The sequence below is a fragment of the Callithrix jacchus genome, chromosome 7 (assembly GCF_049354715.1).
Source record: "Callithrix jacchus isolate 240 chromosome 7, calJac240_pri, whole genome shotgun sequence".
NCBI classification, from domain to species: Eukaryota; Metazoa; Chordata; class Mammalia; order Primates; family Cebidae; genus Callithrix; species Callithrix jacchus.
In genome coordinates this window covers 60070973-60091516 of record NC_133508.1, presented here as the reverse complement: position 1 = coordinate 60091516, position 20544 = coordinate 60070973, and the positions used below count along the sequence as shown (strand labels likewise).

General features: G+C 38.9%; 1 protein-coding gene across 5 annotated transcripts in view; it reads left to right on the top strand.

The window, feature by feature from the left end:
* HNRNPR (heterogeneous nuclear ribonucleoprotein R) overlaps positions 1-20544 on the top strand; it is a 32139-nt gene that overhangs the window by 7893 nt on the left and 3702 nt on the right. For all 5 annotated transcript variants that reach the window (XM_002750412.7, XM_002750411.7, XM_009000608.5 and 2 more), the window contains 5 exons: positions 1411-1524; positions 10296-10472; positions 12430-12565; positions 15076-15281; positions 20072-20221. In XM_002750412.7, the coding sequence (XP_002750458.2) occupies positions 1411-1524; positions 10296-10472; positions 12430-12565; positions 15076-15281; positions 20072-20221 (783 nt within the window). The remainder of the gene's footprint in view (positions 1-1410; positions 1525-10295; positions 10473-12429; positions 12566-15075; positions 15282-20071; positions 20222-20544) is intronic.

Here is a 20544-nt window from a genome sequence, read left to right as displayed (position 1 = left end):
TTGTCCCATCTGGGTGTACTGGGAAATAGTGACAGATCTTAAGGCATTATATTCTCATAAGGAGCCTGCAACCTAGATCCTTCGTATGTGCAGTTCACGATAGGGTTCACGCTCCTATGAGAATCTAATTCGGCCGCTGATCTGACAGGAGGTGGAGCTCACAGCTCAGGCAGTAATGCCAAAAATAGAGAGGAGGAGGAGCAGCTGTAAATATAGATACAGCTGCTATGCAGCCCAGGCCACTACTTATCCATGGCCTAGGGGTTGGGGGAGCCCTGTTTTCTATTGCATTTATTTCTATGTTTAAAAGTAGAGAGCTCTGTTTCAGTTGAAAGTGGAGGAATGGAAGGCCGAAGACATGCATCCCTGTGGAACCCTAGTTCATTGAACTTGATGATATCTAAAGTCTCTTGTAGTTCTGACATTGTCTAATTTAAAAAACCTGAATTGTAAAATTCTCTCTTTTCTACATAGATTGCATTTCTTTGTTTGCCATTGTGTGTTTTGTTCTGTAGGCTCTTTATGTAAATGTTGCCTCAATTATAACATAAGCTCCTTGAGAGCAAAGACTTTATCTTCTTTTCTTTGATTCCTCTTAATGCCTAATAGAATGTAAGGAAGGTTGGTAATCAGGAAACACAAGATTTTACATATTTTTTGAAACTTGACTAATTTGGTAATTGCCAAATGTTTTTAGTCTGTACTGTGTGATTCTTGTCTGATTGTCTGATTCTTGTGGTGCTTATGATATGGCAGGAGTATAAAACAAAAGGATCAAACAAAGCTTCAATTATGGGACCTTGAGTACACTAGAAAGACAGTGGGGGCTGGTCGCGGTGGCTCACACCTGTAATCCCAGCACTTTCGGAGGCCAAGACAGGCAGATTACTTGAGGCCAGGAATTCCTGACCAGCCTAGCCAACATGGTGAAACCCTGTCTCTACTAAAAAGAAGAAAAATTAGCCGGGCGTGGTGGACATGCCTATAATCCCAGCTACTTGGGAGGCTGAGGCAGGAGAATCGCTTGAACCGGGAGGCATAGGCTGCAGTGAGCTGAAATGATGCCATTGCATACTCTAGCCTGGGTAACAGAGCAGGATTCCATCTTAGGGAAAAAAAAAAAAAAGAAATTAGGAAGAGAGGGATGTGAGTAATAGTAAACAAGAGAAGCTGCATGAAGGAGGTAAGACTTATGCTAATTTTTTGAGGATAGAGAACATTTTATTTGAAAAGACTCGCTGGTAGAAACATGTATGGGGAACTAGTGTGAATTTTGACTTTTTTTTTTTTTAACCTAATCATAAAAATATATTTCCTAGGAAGTTGGAGTACTTTGGAAAAGATTAATACATTGATGCTTGTGTTTGAAATTTAGTATTCAAGTATAAAGAGATGTATAATTATCTCTAGGCCTTGCTTGAGAGAACTGGTTATACTCTGGATGTAACCACGGGACAGAGGAAGTATGGTGGTCCTCCACCAGACAGTGTGTACTCTGGCATGCAACCGGGAATTGGAACAGAGGTAAGTGTTCTTTAGCTGTTTGCCAAGATCTTTCCAGGTTGAAAAGTGTTTTGTCTACTATGTAGATACTGTACAGAGGGGGAAAATACTTGATCCCTTTCAAACTGTACCTGCTATTATTTTTTAGATATCCATGTGTATGGATGGGAGTTTTGCTGCCATTATGAGCATGGATAATGTTGTGACTAGTAGATATCCACACACTTTATATCAGAATATAATATAGAGTTCTTGGAACGGGTTGCTAAAACCATGCTACTAGCAACACATCATTTTATATATTTGGAGTAAAATTATTTGGAAGATTGAGTTGCTTTATTCTGTTTTTTTTTCCTGCCCCTGAGATGGAGTTTCACTCTTGTTGCCCAGGCTGGAGGGCAGTGGCGCGATCTCAGCTCATTGCAGCCTCCACTTCCGGGGTTCAAGTGATTCTCTTGCCTCAGCCTCCCCAGTAGCTGGGATTACAGGTGTGTGCCACTACACCTGGCTAATTTTGTATTTTTAGTAGGGATGGGGTTTCACCATGTTGGTCAGGCTGGTCTTGAACTCCTGACCTCAAGTAATCCACCCGCCTTGGCCTCCCAAAGTGCTGGGATTACAGGCATGAACTACCACGCCCTGCTGCTTCATTTTGGTTTTTGCTTTTTGGGGATTGTTTTTGTTTTTGTAGAGACCAGGTCTTAACAATGTTGCCCAGGCTGGTCTCGAACTGCTGGACACAAGCAGACCTCCCGCCTTGGCTTCTCAAAGTGCCAAAATTATAGGCATGAACCACGGTGCCCAGCCAAGTTTTGTTTTTTTTTTCCTTTTGAGACAGAGTTTTTGCTCTTATTGCCCAGGTTGGAGTGCAGTGGTACAGTCTCAGCTCACTGCATCCTCCACCTCCTGGGCTCAAGCAGTTCTCCTGCCTCAGCTCCCAGGTAGCTGGGATTATGGGCATGCACTACCATACCCGGCTAATTTTTTCTACTAAATTCTAGTATTTACTAGAGATGGGGTTGCACCATGTTGGTCAGACTGGTCTTGAACTCATAACCTCAGGTGATCACCTGCCTTGGCCTCCCAAAGTGTTAGGATAAGGGGTGAGCCACTGTGTCCAGCCAAGTTTTTTTTTTTAATGTCAGTAATTTAGAATTGTGCTTGTCTTCTCCCTTGACTCACCTGTCACTCAGAAGGGAGTTAGTATTTACAGAGAGATATTATTGATGGGCATCGCTTGCACAAGGGAAGGATGTGGAGTCAGATAAAAGGTTGAGTACATTTGTCCATACTTGAACAAAGAAACAATTCTTCCTCCATCTGTGTCTTCATAAAGGGTTTTCTGTTTGCATTCTTGGTAGCCCGTTCTAATCCTTTATTAATTGATTGATTGAGTCGGAGTTTCGCTCTTGTCGCCCAGGCTGGAGTGCAATGGTGCGATCTCAGCTTACTGCAGCCTCCGCCTTCTGGGTTCAAGTGATTCTCCTGCCTCAGCCTCCTGAGTAGCTGGGACTACCGGTGTCCACAACCACACTCAGCTAATTGTTGTACTTTTAGTAGAGATGGGGTTGCACCAAGTTGTCCAGGCTGGTCATGAACTCCTGCTAGTCTTTCAAATGGAGAATTGACTTAGGCTATTTTTTTTCTATGTGCTGAAAAAAAGTAACTTGCTATACCAGGGAACTTTTTTATAGAAATGGTCTCTGTTACCCAGCTGGAGTGCAGTGGTATGATCATAGCATACTGCAGCCTCAAACTCCTCCTGGCTCAAGCAGTCCTCCCACCCTTTTTTTTTCTTTCTTGAGACAGAGTTTTGTGCTTGTTGCCCAGGCAGGAGTGCAGTGGCATGATCTTGGCTCACCGAAACTTCCACCTCCCAGGTTCAGGTGATTCTCCTGCTTTAGCCTCCCAAGTAACTGGGTTTACAGGCATATGCCACCATGCCCGGCTAATTTTGTATATTTAGCAGAGATGGGGTTTCACCACATTGGTCAGGCTGGTCTTGAACTCCCGACTTCAGGTGATCCCGCTTGCCTCCCAAAGTGAAACCCAGCTATTTTTTTTAATTTTTTTGTAGAGATGGAGTCTCCCTGTGTTGCCCAGGCTGGTCTCCACTCATGGGCTCAAGTGATCTTCCCACCTTGGCCTCCCAAAGTGCTGGGATTACAGGTGTGAGTCACCATGCCTAGCCTAATATAAACTTGGAAATAACCAGTTTGAAACAAATAGTTGGTATATTAATTGTAAAACACGTATGCATTCTGTTAGATTGCATTGTCTCTTTAGGCGAAAGATGCATTCTTCTGTAGGTTAAATGTTGTTATGTACAACAAATACGATTCTAGCAAAATCCCTATATGAGATCACTAGCCTAAAACCACTCCCGTTAAGCAGTTACTTTCAGCAAAATCCTAGTGTAAAGTTTCAGGTTTCTCTCATAAAGTTAGATTTCATGAGATTGTGCCTGTATTTGTTGCCAACTAAAGTTTTGAAAAATCAGGAAAAATAGGTTTTTAATGTGTTGTATTGCTAGTAGATTTAATAAATTGGTCTTAATTGTTGTCATTTTTGATGTTGTGAAGTTTTGGCTTTTGTTCTTTTATGTTTTCTTTCAGTCATTATATATTTTTAGGTCTTGATTGAGGAGATTGAAGTTAGGGTCAGTGTCTGAGACTGCAGTATTAAAATTATGAGAGGACTATGATACCTCATTTTTGGATAAAATCTACTGTAAATAAATTAACTCATTTGATGAGCACTCATTAACAGACATTCTGCTAAGTATTGTCCTGAGATGAGAAATATACAAGGATAATAGATATTAATTTTGAAATTATTTTTTAGTGTGTCTAAGCTCTCAGACGTACTCAGTTGTAGTAGTTTTGTATTCTTCAGCTAGTATTGTTAAGCTGCTTTGGGAAGCAAGTTCTGTTTTTTGTTGTTGTTGTTCTTTGTTTGTTTTTTGAGATGGAGTTTCACTCTGTTACCCAGGCTGGAGTGCAGTGGCACAATTTCGGCTCACTGCAAACGCTGCCTCCCAGATTTAAGTAATCCTCCTGGCTCAGTGTCCTGAGTAGCTGGAACTACAAGCACATGCCACCGTGCCTGGCTAATTTTTGTGTTTTTAGTAGAGACAGGGTTTCACCATGTTGACTAGGCTAGTTTCAAACTCTTGACCTCGTGATCTGCCTGCATGCTGGGATTACAGGCATGAGCCACCATGCCTGGCCTAGTTGTGTTTTGAATTGTTTCCATTAATGTAAGCAGTATTCATGGAGGTCATGACTGTATAATAAATTCTTATCTGTTTGCAGAGCATAGCACTGATGTTTTGCAGCATAATGGAAAGAAATGGTAGATTGAGATCTCATTCTTTGGTTTATTCATGGTGGTGGTATAGAACCCCAGTGTATTCAACAGAGACCTAAAGTATATGACTTTATAGCACTCGAATGGTATTATGTATGAGAAACTGGTATATTTGCAAGATAGCAAATGTAAGTGGGAGCTGGATAATATTAAGAATCCTAATAGATACCTAAAAGACTCTGTTGGCTTGATGTGGTGGCTCATGCTTGTAATCCCAGCATTTCAGGAGACTGAGGCAGGAGAATCATTTGAACCCAGCTGTTTGAGACCAGCCTGGCTGGCATAGGGAGACCCCGTCTCTATAAAAAATAAAGAAGTTAGCCAGGCATGGCAATATGAACACATTTCTGGTCCCAGCTACTTGGGAGGCTGAGGTGGAAGGATCACTTGAGTCTGGAGGTCGAGACTACAGTGAACTGTAATTGTGCCACTGTACTTCAGCCTGGGTGGCAGGCTCCTGACCTCATGATCCACCTGCCTCAGCCTCCCAGAGTGTTGGGATTACAAGTGTGAGTCACCATGCCCAGCCCACATGAGGAAGTTGAGACTCATTGCTTAAGAAACTCAGCCAGATGCAGTGGCTCACACCTGTAATCCCAACACTTTGGGAGGCCGAGGTGGGCAGATTACTCGAAGTCACGAGTTAGAGACCAGCCTGGCCAACGTGGTAAAACTCCATCTCTACTAAAAATACAAAAATTAGCTGGATGTGGTGGCATACGCCTGTGATCCCAGCTACTCAGGAAGCTGACACAGGAGAATCGCTTGAACCTGGGAGGCGGAGGTTGCAGTGAGCCAAGATCGCATCACTGCACCCCAGCCCGGGCAACAGGGCGAGACTCTGTCTCCAAAAAAAAAAAAAAAAAAGAAACAAAACTTGCCCAAGGTAACTAAAATGTAGATTTGAATCCATTATTGCCGAAAACTCACTGTTGCTCACATGCTTATCACCTTCATAGCTATCACCCTACTCTTCCAAGCCACTTGCCTCTCTTTTCCAGATTGCCCTGTTTACCCAATTACCCTATTTCTTCATACCATCCATTTTCTACCTAGTCGTTGAAATGTACCTTTTAGAACATAAGTCTGCCCAATCATTTTTCTGCTCTAAACTCTGATGGCTTCCCAACACATCTGGGAGCAGAAATGCCTAACCATGGTTTAACTTACTCTGGTCCTGTTCTCTCTTTTCACACCACTGTCACTTCCATTCCAGCCATTTGCCTGTGTGCTATTCATCAGATATGTGGAGTATGCTCACATCTCACAGCCTTTTGTATTTGTTCCCTCAGCTTGGAATGCTCTTCCTTCAGATTTTTTTCTTTTCTTCTTTTTTACTTTTTTTGAGACAGAATCTTGCTATGTTTCTCAGGCTGGTCTAGGACTCCTAGCTGCCCTTAAGTGATATTCCTGCTTTGGCCTCCCAAAGTGCTAGGATTATAGGCATGAGATACTGCCTCCTCTGCCTCCTCACATTCCTCAGATTTTTAGTTAATTTTCTCTTAGATCTCAGCTCAAATTAACCCCTGTAGGGAAGCCCTTCTACTGAAAACACTGCTCCATCATTTATCCCCTCTTCTTCTTTTTTCCTTCTTAACATTTAGTACCTTGGCCGGGTACGGTGACTCATGCCTGTAATCCCAGCACTTTGGGAGGCTGAGGCGGGTGGATCACGAGGTCAGGAGTTCAAGACCAGCCTGGCCAAGATAGTGAAACCCTGTCTCTGAAAAAAAAAAAGTAGTACCTCTTAAAATCATATAATCACTTTTTATGTATGTTTGTATGTATTTATTTATTTTGAGACAGAGTTTTATTCTGTTGCCTAGGTTGGAATGCAGCAGCACGATCTCCACTCGCTGCAACCTCTGCCTCCCTGGTTCAAGTGATTTTCCTGCCTCAGCCTCCCAAGAAGCTGGAATTACAGTCTTGTGCCACCATGCCTGGCTAATTTTTTGGATTTTTAGTTACAGGGTTTCACCATACTGGGCAGGCTGGTCTCAAACTCCTAACTTCAAGTGATCTCCCCACCTCAGCCTCCCAAAGTGCTAGGATTACACATGTGAACCACCATGCACAACCCATACAGTTTACTTTTTGATTTTTGTCTGTTTCTCTGAGTAGAATATAAACTTCATGAATGCCTAGACCTTGTCTGTGGTAGTCACTGTATTTCTAGAATCTAGAAAACTATATGGCAGCTGGGCGTGGTAGGTCACGCACCTGTAATCTCAGCACTTTGGGAGGCTGAGGTGGGTGGATCACAAGGCCAGGCGATCGAGACCATCCTGGCCAACATAGTGAAACCCTGTCTCTACTAAAAATACAAAAATTAGCTGGGTGTGGTAGAGGGCACCTGTAGTCCCACGTACTTGGGAGGCTGAAGCAGGAGAATCGTTTGAACCTGGGAGGTGGAAGTTGCAGTGAGCTGAGATCGTGCCATTGCACTCTAGTCTGGGCAACAGGGCAAGACTCCGTCTCAAAAAAAAAAAAAAAAGAAAAGAAAAATATATGGCGCATAAGTCCAAGGTATATTTGATTACTTGTCTCATGAAAGATTTGTGTTATACAAGTTCTGTGAGTAGGGTGGGAGCCATATGTTTGTATAGGTTAGGCATTTCCATGGAGCAACTTCAAGCAGATACTTTAAAGATTAATTGGATATGGTGGTAATGGGAGGGATTGAAAACATCTGAAGTGTCTATTTAGGGAAGTAGTTCCTCAGTCACCTGGAGGTGGGGCTAGGAGGGGAGAGAAACAAACTATATTCTTCTAAAGGTAGATGGAGGCAATCAGGAGCCAACTGACAAAGGTGGGTTTTAATCATTTTGACTTTTAGAAAAAATCATTTGTTACAACATGTCTTCATCATAGATTTAAAGGTACAAAGACGAGGTTGGTAAAGAATTCTGAAAACTTAAGGGAAGAAAAATCTTTTACGGTAGTGCTTGCATCACCAGTGTTAATACTTGTACAAAAAGGATGATAAGAACTGAGGGGGAAAAGACTATTTTTGTTTGAGATAGAGTTTTGCTTTTGTCATCCAGGCTGGAGTGCAATGGCATGATCTCAACTCTCTGCAACCTCCTTCTCCCAGGTTCAAGTAATTCTCCTGCCTCAGCCTCCTGAGTAGCTCGTATTACAGGCACCTGCCATCATGCCCAGCCAATTTTTTGTATTTTAAGTAGAGATAGGGTTTCATCATGTTGGCCAGGCTGGTCTTGAACTCCTGACCTTAGGTAATCTGCCCACCTCAGCCTCCCAAAGTGTTGGGATTACAGGCTTGAGACACTGCGCTTGGCCCGGACGAAGACATTTGAATTTGGTTATTAGCAGGTTGTTAGTGACATCTAACTCACAGTCTGAGTTAGAGAAAGAAACCAGTTTTAGAGGATTAAAGAGAACATAGATGCTGTATGCTTTTCCGAGTATGGTTTTGTTAGAAAGATGCTTCTTCAGGGCCATCACTTAAATCACATACAACAGTGTTTTGTATCCCTAATTGCGATGATGCCATAATTATACTTTTCTTTGGCTTCACAGTATTAAGCATATAGATACGTTGAAAATAACTGTGTGAGTGAAAAGACCGTTATGGACGTTGTGTTCAAAACATGTAACAGGCTGGGTGCAGTGGCTTACACCTCCTGTAATCCTCCTGGAGGGCCAAGACAGGAGGATTGCTTCAGCCCAGGAGTTCGAGAGCAGCCTGGGCATCATAGTGCAACTCCCATCTCTAACCCCCCACTCCCACCTCCAAATATTAGTTGGGCATAATGGCAAGAGCATGTGGTCCCACCTACTCAAGAGGCTGAGGTGGGAGGATTGCTTGAGTCTGGGAGCTTGAGGCTGTAGTGAGCCATGATCATGCCACTGTGCTGCAGCCTGGGTGACAGGGTGAGACCCTGTCTCAAAAATATACTAAACATTTAACAGAGAAAGGCAATAAATATAATATAGGCTAAAGTGAGGAGTGTTTTGTTGTATTTTGTTTTTGGATTGTTTGGAGATAGAGGAAGGAACCAGTAGGAAGGGAAGGATGGTACTGAGCAAAATAGGAGTGTTGAAGGAATAACGGTTTGCAGTTATTTCCAGAATCTGGTTAGAAGAAGTGGGCTTATTTATTGAGATTAAGGAGTTAACCTTAGAAAAGAGGTAGATCTCTCTCTCTCTGAGGCGCATGCAGTAGAAGTTAAAGTAGACATTGTGAGAGGTAAGAATATGAAGAAATCAGTGACTTTCTCATGTGGTATCCTTAGAATGAGGTTTAGTGAATCAGGATTGGGGACCTTTAGGAGTTAGAAGAATTGCAGTAACTGTTGTGTGAGAATCATGTTAAGGCTCAAAAAGAACACCTCAAGTTTTACCAGATAGCAGTGAAAGTGAGTCTTAATGTTGCTTACATTGCAAAAGCTTGAAGAAAATGGTAATCTGGTATCAAATGAGGGGTTTTGACTATAATTTTTAATTTATCATTGTATATTACAATTTAATCCTGTATAATTTTGTAATTAAAGATAGATCACAAATTCTTCAAATGGTGAAGAGGTTTTTTTCATACCTTAAAATTTAATATTTAATATCTGGATAGAGAAAGGAATAGATTGAAGCGCTGGAGTTCCTGAAAAATATTGATGTCACCTTTTGTTCTTTGAGACAGTTTTGCTCTTGGTGCCCAGGCTGGAGTGCAATCTCAGCTCATTGCAACTTCTGCCTCAGCCTCCTGAGTAGCTGGGATTACAGGCATGCGCCACAATGCCTGGCTAATTTTGTATTTTTAATAAAGACGTGGTTTCTCCATGTTGATTATGCTGGTCTTGACTTTAGATGATTTGCCTGCCTTGCTCCCAAAGTGTTGGGATAATAGGCATGGGCCATCACGCCTGGTGAGGTTGCTTTTTAAGTAGTAAAGATTTTAGAGTTGAGATAACTTGTGGAGAGCTATGTCAATCTTTTATTCAGTTGTTTTATTTTTATTGATTTTTAATTTATAAATTACATTTTTAAATTTAAATTACAGAAATGGAGTTTTGCCATGTTGCTCAGGCTGGTTTTGAACTCCTGGACTCAGGTGATCCACCCTCCTCGGCCTCTCAAAGTGCTGGGATTACAGATGTGAACTGCTGTGTGTGGCCTCCTTTATTCTGTTTTTATGAGAAAAGGTCAAACTATAAAAATTCAAAATTTAGTAAATTTTACACTCTTAGTTTCCATTTTTCAAGAGACTGTTGTTCTTTGATAACCCTAAGGTCATTATAATAAAAATTAGGATTAGCTCTGCAAGTCAACTGTTAGTTTCAAATTGTTCCATTCTTTCAACCATCTTCTGCCCTCATCTTCTAAAAAAAAAAAAAAAAAGACAACAGACTTTATGGCTCTAAAATCAAATGCTTTTGTTGGATTCTAATAAGGGGGTTTTATTTTAGGTGTTTGTAGGTAAAATACCAAGAGATTTATATGAGGATGAGTTGGTGCCCCTTTTTGAGAAAGCTGGACCCATTTGGGATCTGCGTCTTATGATGGATCCACTGTCTGGTCAGAATAGAGGGTATGCATTTATCACCTTCTGTGGAAAGGAAGCTGCACAGGAAGCTGTGAAACTGGTATGTGATAATTATCCACTATTTGAGGGAATAAACTAATTCAAAAATGTTTGCCGTTAACATTATTTTATTTTCAGTAGTTGATTTGAAAGCTTTTAATACTAAGTTGATATGTGATCTTTGCTTTATTTTTTCTGACTATTAAAAGAAAAAAAGGAACTGAAAATAACCCAGAAGTAATGTTTTATAGGAAGTCTCCCATTGATTTAAGAAGTTATCTATTAGACTGATTAATATCAGAAGTTTCATATGAGTATTTGGCTTATGCATGTCTTTTGGTTTTAGACAAAAAGATGTCAATTCTTGATGTTAAATTTTAGGATTCTTAAGTATAATGAAGGCTGGAATGGGCTGTGGGGAACATAATAGTGGATGACAGCGATTTTTAGGATTCAATTCAGAAAACAGTTGTAAATCTGTTTTATTTTTGTTACAGCCTAATCATATAATTTATTTCATATTTTCTAAGTGTATTTTTGTTCTTTCTTTATGTTTCTTGGCCCTTGAGTCTTCTCTGTTTTTAATCTTTCTCTCCTCTTCTATTTATTAGCCAGTCTAATATTAATTTCCTTTCTCTAGGGCCTTTAACCACTTGGTACTCATTTCAGACCAGTAGTAGTAGTAACCAAAGTTCTGCAGATCAAATGTATCTTCACTCCTACTGTGTTTAAGACACAACTATGTCAGTATCTTAAAATGACAATGTCATTAATTTTTGTCATACTCCTGCATGATAGCTGAAGACCTCACTAAGTCTAGTTCTAGCCTTTCTAGAATGGGTAACCTCTTTCATTAAGGCTTTTGGTTTCATTACTGCTGTCTAAATTAGTTCTACTCCTAGCTTGACCCAGATTTTAGGTTTTATTATGAATTTTTCCTTTAGACTTGTTTATTTAATATTAAATTTTCATTTTTGGCAGTATATGGATGCTTTGGATGCTTTTATTTTTAATAATAATATATTTTGGTAAACTAATGGTTAAATAACGTTAAAGTATAATAAGCTAATATTGGCCAGGCATAGTGGCTCACGCCTGTAATCCCAGCACTTTGGGAGACCGGCAGGTGGATCACCTGAGGTCAGGAGTTCAAGATCAGCCTGGCCAACATGGTGAAACTCCATCTCTACTAAAAACACAAACATTAGCCAGGCATGGTGGTGCATGCCTGTAGTCCCAGCTACTTGGGAGGCTGAGGCAGGAGAATCACTTTAACCCAGGAGGTGCAGGTTGCAGTGAGCCAAGATCATGTTTCTGCACCCCAGCCTGGACAATAGAGTGAGATTCCATCTTTTTTTTTTTTTAAAAAAAAAAAACCCTCTAAAATTTATCAAGGAAATCCACTATAGTGTTTTAAATAAAACATTTTTGAAAATATTATAAAATTTTGAAAGTATTGTGTTTGGTAGACAATTTAAAACCTTATACATTTAGAGTTCTGTGACTTCTGTAGAATTTGAAATTTTTCTAATATTTTTTGCATTGATTAAACATAGTTACATATTGTTATTTTGACTATGGCTTACCTGTATCTAATAACATTTCCAAGGACCCTGAGTAATCAGTCCTTGTTGTAATTGTAATTTTGACTATGGCTTAACTATATCTAATAACATTTCCAAGGACCCTGAGTAATCAGGATTTTTTTAATAAAAAATCTCTAGAAAAACATTTTCAGATAGATAAAACATGAAATAAGATATTTTAAAAAATAAAGTGAATAACTGAGTCCTTTTTATATGGAAGAGCAGTGAAGGTTAACAAAACCAAACTAAAACAAGTGAGACCATAACAATGAAGTTTAACATATACATTCATATTGTGGAAAGCATGAGGGAACTTGGTGAGTTGATTAGCCAGGGAGCGTTTGGCCATAAATTGTTGTATTTTTTAGATTAAGATCAGTTGTCCTGAGGTTGGGGTGGTTTTGGGGTCTCTGGTTCTTTTCTTCATTGCAGTGTGACAGCTATGAAATTCGCCCTGGTAAACACCTTGGAGTGTGCATTTCTGTGGCAAACAACAGACTTTTTGTTGGATCCATTCCGAAGAATAAGACTAAAGAAAACATTCTGGAAGAATTCAGTAAAGTCACAGGTAAAACAAAAATGTATTTAGAAATTCTTTTGGGAAATGTGTTGTACTACTTATAAGTGCTCAAAAAAACTGAGGAGTTGTATGTATTAAATTAAGAATTCAAGTCTAAAGTGTCTTAATTACTTCCTTTCTACTTTATAGTGGTTTGGATTTAAGTAAGTTCCTTTATATCTTTCAGTTCTTGGACTGTCCCCTTCACTTCTTTGTCTTAGTTGAACCTTGGCTTTTGCTGGAGCTTTTGCTCTATAACCTTCAAGTAAATGCTTTTTTTTCCCCTTGATAATCAGTGTGTTTTAGGACCAAGAAGATGAAAGTTCTTACTCCCTCCCTATTGCCTTGTCTAGATCAGATTTAAAAAAATTTTCAATTCTAAATCCATGGAATTGATTGAGTAGATTTTATATCATAGTTCTATACACATATATGATGGAAACAATTCAACAAAACTGTCCTTTTATTACACATGATTTATTTTGTATTATTCTATTTCATTTTTAAAAACTCTGGTTGTGATCTAATACTACATAATGATTTAAAAGCACTGCTATGGACCACTGCCTCCCCTTGTAAAAACCACTGTTTCTTTATAGTTTTATCATCCAGACATATGTTTTCCCTTTCCTTGAAGCTGGCATTCATTGCTCGTCTGATTTCAGTCTTTCATTAATCTAAAGATTGCTTCTGGCTTACCGTCTTCTTCTTCTGCCCTAAATGGACTTATTCCTGATATATCTACATTCGTGAACCATCCAAGGCCTTAGACTCCTACCTGCTTCTGTGACGTCACCTTTAGTCCTTTACTTCAGCTCTACCATATCCAGATTACATTCTGGATCTAGTCACCAGAAACTGTATGCACTTAGATCTCTTGGTTTCTAGTGTCCCACTTTGTAACCACTGCCACCACCCGCTATATTGTGTTGGTCAAATGCCCCTACTGGCACAGTTCTTTAACCTTATCACTTTATTATCTATAGCTCCTTCTGGCTTTGTGGTCATACTCATTCTTTCAGCAGGTGTTTATTAAAGTTCCTGTTAAATGCTGGCATTGTGCTATGTGCCTGGGTTACATTGGTGGCTAAGAGGCATATTCTCTGCTCTCATAGATCCTATATCCTGTGAAAGAAGATAAGACCAAGAATATAAAAAATAAAAATTAAAGGAATATTTAGACATTGTGATAAGACACTGAAGCAGGAAATACAGGATATTTTTCAAGAGAATAACTACTATCCCTGTTTTGATGGTTCTGTAAGACTTTTGTGATAAGAAGACATGTCAACCAGCACCTGAAAGGTGAAGAGGATGTAGCGTACAAAGAGCAAAAGGAGGTGTATTCCAAGACAGCAACACATGCCAAGATTCCAAGGCGAGAAGTCAGTGTATTACAGTAACTGAGGAGGGCAGTGTTATTAAAAGGTAGAATTAGGAGTAGAATTGTATGAGATGAAGTAGGCAGGGCTTCTATTGGCCATGTAAGGAGTTGAGTTTTTATTGTATTTATAATGAGAAGGTATTTAAATGTCTCAAGCAGGAAATAACACCTGTTTCATGTTTATGGGATATTATTCCTACTGCTCTGGATGGGGGCTTGGAGAGAGGGGCAAGAGTGGAAGCTGATGAATTAGTTGAAGCTGTCATACTAGTACAGATAGTACTACCCATTAGCGTAATGGCAGTGGAGGTAGAAAGAAGTAAATGAGTTTGGAACTGGATAGGAGAGATGAAGTAAAGGAAAGAATCAAGAATGTCTAATTTCTGGCTTCAGAACCAGGTGAATGGCACTGCTTATTAGATAGGAAGTCTCGGGAAGGCAGATTTTGGCCACGGTGGTTTGGTTTTGGACTTGTTAAATTTGCAATATCTAAGACATCAAAGAGGATACATCAAGTAAGAATGTAGGCACATCTGAAGCTTTGAGAAGTCTTGGCTAGGAAAAAAAACTAAGTATTTATAAAGGTATGGATAATATTTAAAAGTAGGGCTAGCTGAGCATTGTTTAGAAAGAACACATATAGAGAGACAGGGCAAAGGACTAAGACCAGAGGAACACTAATATTTAGCGGTTACTTCCATTCTTGGTAAAAATAGTAACTTTTAAGTTACCTTCAAGGAGATTTTTGGCCATGATTAGTTGTCAAAAGTTAGTTCTCTTGGGCTTATATTAAGAATTTGTTTTTAAGATCCTTGTTAGTGCTTTTATAAAGTCATGTTATATCAAACATTCTAAAACATTGTAGCATGTTAAACTTCAGAATACAGTAGTTAGATTTGTTATATGTTACTGTACCTTCAGGACCCCTAAAATTAAAAAGGAACATTAAATACTGTCCCAAACCCCATATCTAATTATGTTGGTCTAATTGTCTCTAGTTGTCTACAAAATTAGTGACTCATTTTGAGGCTGCTTCACTTATTTTTTGCTCGTCAGCAAGTGGATTTAGGTCTGCCTAATCACTAGATGTGTGGTGGATGCTTTTGGCTTATATATCTGGCTGTTGGTTTAACAGAGGGTTTGGTGGACGTTATTCTCTATCATCAACCCGATGACAAAAAGAAGAATCGGGGGTTCTGCTTCCTTGAATATGAGGATCACAAGTCAGCAGCACAAGCCAGACGCCGGCTGATGAGTGGAAAAGTAAAAGTATGGGGAAATGTAGTTACAGTTGAATGGGCTGACCCTGTGGAAGAACCAGATCCAGAAGTCATGGCTAAGGTAAATACAGTTGCTTGGGGTGGGGGTAGGGTTATCATTTAAATTTTGTATTCAGAATAAAGCTCAAATATTTTGAGTTTTATGATAAATAGAAATTGTAGCTTTAGACTTTAACTGTTTGGCAAGGAGCTGCTTTAACACTAAAGTTAACAGCCTGTCTTGGTATCCAGGAATTTCCATTAACCATTCCCTTTTCCTCCAGATTAAATGTGCAAAAGGAACTGAACTGAAATTTCTTTAATTAAGTATTTTCATACACACTGGGTATTTGTTTAGTGTTAGGCACTGTGAAGGTTAGAGGTTAAAAAAAAGAAAGATCTTGAGTAAAGAGAGAAGTAATGTTTTGGAGATTATAAATTATCATCTTCATTGACCATATTATGACTTTTATTACTTGGGCATGAATTACGTTTTATTTAGATTTATAGCTAATTTTTTCTTTTTTTTTAAGCTTTTTTGTTGTTTGTATGTATGTATGTATTTTTGAGACAGTCTTGTTCTGTCACCCAGGCTGGAGTTCAGTGGCATGATCTTGGCTCACTGCAACCTCCACATGGGTTAAAGCGATTCTCCTGCCTCAGCCTCCCAAGTAGCTGGGATTACAGGTGCCCACCACCACGCCCAGCTAATTTTCGTATTTTTAGTAGAGACGGGTTTCACCATATTGGCCAGGCTGGTCTTGAACTCCTGACCTCATGATCCGCCCACCTCGGCCTCTCAAAGTGCTGGGATTACAGGCGTGAGCCACCACACTCGGCCTGTTGTTATTTTTAAATGATCAAGTTGCCTTAGTGTATTGTCCCCATGAAGAAAGGCAAAGAATTGTCATGTTTGCTCTTATTTGTTAGGGGCAAAATATGCATGGCAAGTCCTGTAGAGGGCCCTCAATTCCCTCCTAATCCCTGTACTTGCATTGCCAAGATCTTAATAGTGGTGCCATGAGTACTGGTTCTTAAGCTTTCCTTTTGGTGACTCCTGGAGTTAAAGGGACACATCAGAGTTGCATTTCTGCTTCTTACAATGAGTTCTTGAGCATTTTAGTTGTCTCTCCCCTTCATCAGGGAGGCAGCAACTCTGAATGGCCATGAGTTAAGTGGTTGGATTCTTTTTGACAAGTCAAAAGTCAAGCTTTTTATTCCAGAATTTGAGGAGGCAAACCCTCGCTCTGAATAGTTTGGAGGAGAACCCTGGTTTATACTAGTATGGTAGTCTTTGTAGGTAATGACATCTTTGGGTTAAGCAGATAAGATCTATTGAGAGTGAACCAGAGAGCCTCTCTGAAATGCTAGTCAGTATCTTTTATCTGATATTCCTTGAGTAGATTTGAGTAGATGGGTGTCTAGGAAAGGGATTGAAAATTTAAATAGCTCTGAGTTTTAATTTTTTTACTAGCTTGATTTTAATTCCCGTTGTTTCTTCTAACACAACTGTGACTTTTGGTAAGCTACTGAACATGGGATGTCATCTATTTTATTGAGGCTGGATCAATCTCTTAAGATCCACTACAACTTTGAATCTATCTGTAGAAACTAAGTATAGCCTGTATTGCTTTTTCTGTAAAAATATTTTAAAATGGCATTATAGATGTATTACATATTATAAAAGAGGAATAAAATTCCCTGAAGTATAGCTTGTGATTTGCTTACCAACCACTTCTCACATAACCTTTAGTAACTGCCCAGATGGAAGTTCATCCTAATCTTTTTTCAGGGTTAGAAAACTTCAAGATTTTATTCTAGTAACTCCTTTTTCCTAGATCAAAAACAGGTTTCGGAATGAAAAGGAGCAGTTTATAAACTTGGGATTAAATATTATAGAGGCCTTTATTGTTTTCTTTTTTTCGGAAATGGGGCCTCGCTATGTTGCCCATGCTGGAGTGCAGTAGCTGCTCACATGTGCAATTATAGCACACCACGGCCTCAAACTCCTGGGCTTAAGGTTCCTCCTGCTTCAGCCTCCCAAGTAGCTTGGAACTACAGGTGCATGCAACGACACCCAGCTCCTTTATTCTTTTCTTTTCGTTTCTTTTTTTATTTTTTTGAGATGGAGTTTCGCTGTTGTTACCCAGACTGGAGTGCAATGGCACGATCTCGGCTCACCGCAACCTCCGCCTTCTGGGTTCAAGCAATTCTGCCTCAGCCTCCTGAGTAGCTGGGACTACAGGCGTGCACCACCATGCCCAGCTAATTTTTGTATTTTTAGTAGAGACGGGGTTTCACCTTGTTGACCAGGATGGTCTCGATCTCTTGATCTCGTGATCCACCCACCTCAGCCTCCCAAAGTGCTGGGATTATAGGCGTGAGCTACCACGCCCGGCCTTCTTTCTGTTTCTTTTTTTTTTTTGAGACAGAGTTCGCTCTGTTGCCTAGGCTAGAGTACAGTGACGTGATCTTGGCTCACTGCAACCTCCATTTCCCCAGTTGAAGCAATTCTCCTGCCTCGGCCTCCCGAGCACCTGAGACTACAGGCATATACCACAATTGTATTTTTAGCAGAGATGGGGTTTCACCATACTGGCCAGGCTGGTCTTGAATTCCTGACCTCATGATCTACCCACCTTGGCCTCCCAAAGAGCTGGGATTACAGGTGTGAGCCACTGTTCCCAGCCCCTTTATTGTTTTCTAGTTGAAAAGTTTATCCATTTGAGTAAAGCTTCCGTTATTCACACTATCAAAATATTCAGTGAATTCACTGAAGATTTTTTTGCCAAGTTGGATCAGTTTACAATAGATCAGAACCTAAAAGCCTAAATTATGTCTCTTAAAGGGACCCTTTTTCCTGTTGAACATTTTAAACACAGTTTCACTAAGTAATTTTCATATAGTATGTTATGGTTTAATCGTAGAAAAGTTCATGTTGAATTTTTTTAAAAAAGCAACTAAGTCAGTGGGAGTCTGTGTAACATAGAGGCTGGACCTCAGTGTGACAGATTGAGAATAAAGGGAATGGAGCATTTGTGAAAAATGTTAGTTTTTTTTCTTCCTTAAATTAATGTCTTCTTATTGGATAGCCCTTTTAAGCAACAATTTGTTCAGTATGTTAGTTTTTTAATTTGGATAGGTGCTACATTTTCTTAGTTCAAGTTATATAGAAAGTCTAGACAAATTTCCTTTCTACCCTGTGCCTATGTCTACCAAATTCCTTTTTCCCCTGCAAGGCATCCAGTTTTAGTAGTTTTTGGTTTATCTTTTTAATATTTCCTTAGGCAAGTACAAATATATATTCTTATTTCCTTAATTCTTAAATGAGTGGTAGTAATGTTGGTAGCCTATCATGTTCACTGACCTACATTTGCTTTATTCACCATCCTGTTTCATCAGCTCTAAGGAAATGTACCATTATTATATGTACCACTAAGAAATGATAAAACACTGCTAACTAAACTATTGCACAATGCTTGCTTATCACATTGACTAAGTTGTTTCTCTATTTCAGAGATGGAAAAGCAGTGTATCCTGTCAATCTCTTATAGCTCATAGAGCTCTCTTTCATTTTTTATGACTACATAGTAGTCTATTCTGTGGATGTACTATAGTGTATTTAACCAGCTGGATATTTAATTGTTTCTGATCTTTTGCTCTTACAATGCTGTAATGAATAAGCTTGTATCAATTGATAGAAGTTGAGATATATCTGTAGGAGAGGTTCTTAGGGGTAGAATCGTAGGCCAAAGGGTAAATACATCTGTAATTGTTAGGATACTGCCATATACCCTTTGTAGGACATACACTGTTTTACATTTCTACCAGGAAAATACAAGAGAACAGTTTTCGTCATTCTTGACAAAACAGTGTATGATCAAACTTTTGAACTTTGCCAGTCTGTTAACAAATGGTGTGTCAGTGTCATTAATGATTTGCTTCTCTTACTATGCATGGTTTGAACTTTAAATATATTTTAAGAGCCATATACATTTCTTGGTGTGAACCATGTATTCATGAATTTTGCCTATTTTTCTATTCAGTTGTTGAGCTTTTTATTATTTTCTGGTGCTCTGATATAAAAGAGAGATTAGCTGTTCATGATACATGTTGCAAATATTTCTTCCATATTTATTGTCTTTGCCTGTGGTATTTTTTGCCATATGGAAGTCATTTATTTTTAGTAGTTGAGTATATCACTCTTATGTATCCTGGATTTTAAGTCATATGGTCATCTCCACTCCAGTGATATATAAAGAAATCATCCTTATTCTGATACTTTCTTAGTCCTCCCTCCACCCGTTTATCATTTAAATTTTCAATCTGTTGGGAGTTTATGCTGGTTTATAGTGTGAAGTGTGGACCATCTTTTATCTTTTTTTTTTCTGATTAACAGTACCTGATTTAGTGATTTAAGGATTATGTTTGTTTATATTCAGTAGGGCCAGTCTCTAAATTTTACTTTTTTTTCCCCCTGGTTATTCTTGCTTATTTATTTTTTCATATGAACTTTTAAAAGTTACTTGGTTTTAGAGGGAAGAAAGAAAAGCTTATTTTGAAGTGGACTTGGGGACCATGTCAAATTTGTTAATTAACTTGAAATAATAATTATATGTTGGTTTCTTGAAGGTTCTACTCAGTGTTAGGTGCTTTAATGACAACATAGGAGAAGGCAGTAACCAATAGTTTTTATAAATTGATGACTGCTATTAGTATAATTTTCCTAGCAGTTTCTTATACTACCTGTAACAGCACTTTTAGCACTTAATGTTTTAGAGGGGAAAAGCCTATGCTTTGAAGACAGGAAGAAACACTTTTCAGGTAGAATTAAGTAGCCAATTACAGTTCCGTTTATTTGTTGCTTACTAGGTAAAAGTTTTGTTTGTGAGAAATTTGGCTACTACAGTCACAGAAGAAATATTGGAAAAGTCATTTTCTGAATTTGGAAAACTTGAAAGAGTGAAGAAGTTGAAAGATTATGCATTTGTTCATTTTGAAGACAGAGGAGCAGCCGTTAAGGTAGAAATTTTGGAATTTTGGTTCTTGATATTTGAATTTTGTTTTCAAAAGTTGCTAAACACATAAAATAACTTTAAAAACAAATAAAATTGGTTGTTAGCTTTTGCTGAACTCTGGAACTTTCTATTTAATCTCTAAAGTGGTAGTATTATGACAGATAAGACTTCATATTTCAAAGCCAGATTATTACTGAGTTGGTGATTTTAGGCAAGCTATTTTTAATCTCTGTATTGTTTTGTAAGATTTGATAGCATGATGCCTTGGAAGTATTACAAGGCATAAAAATTAGCTGCTGTAAACACTAAATAGGTAGTGAATGTATT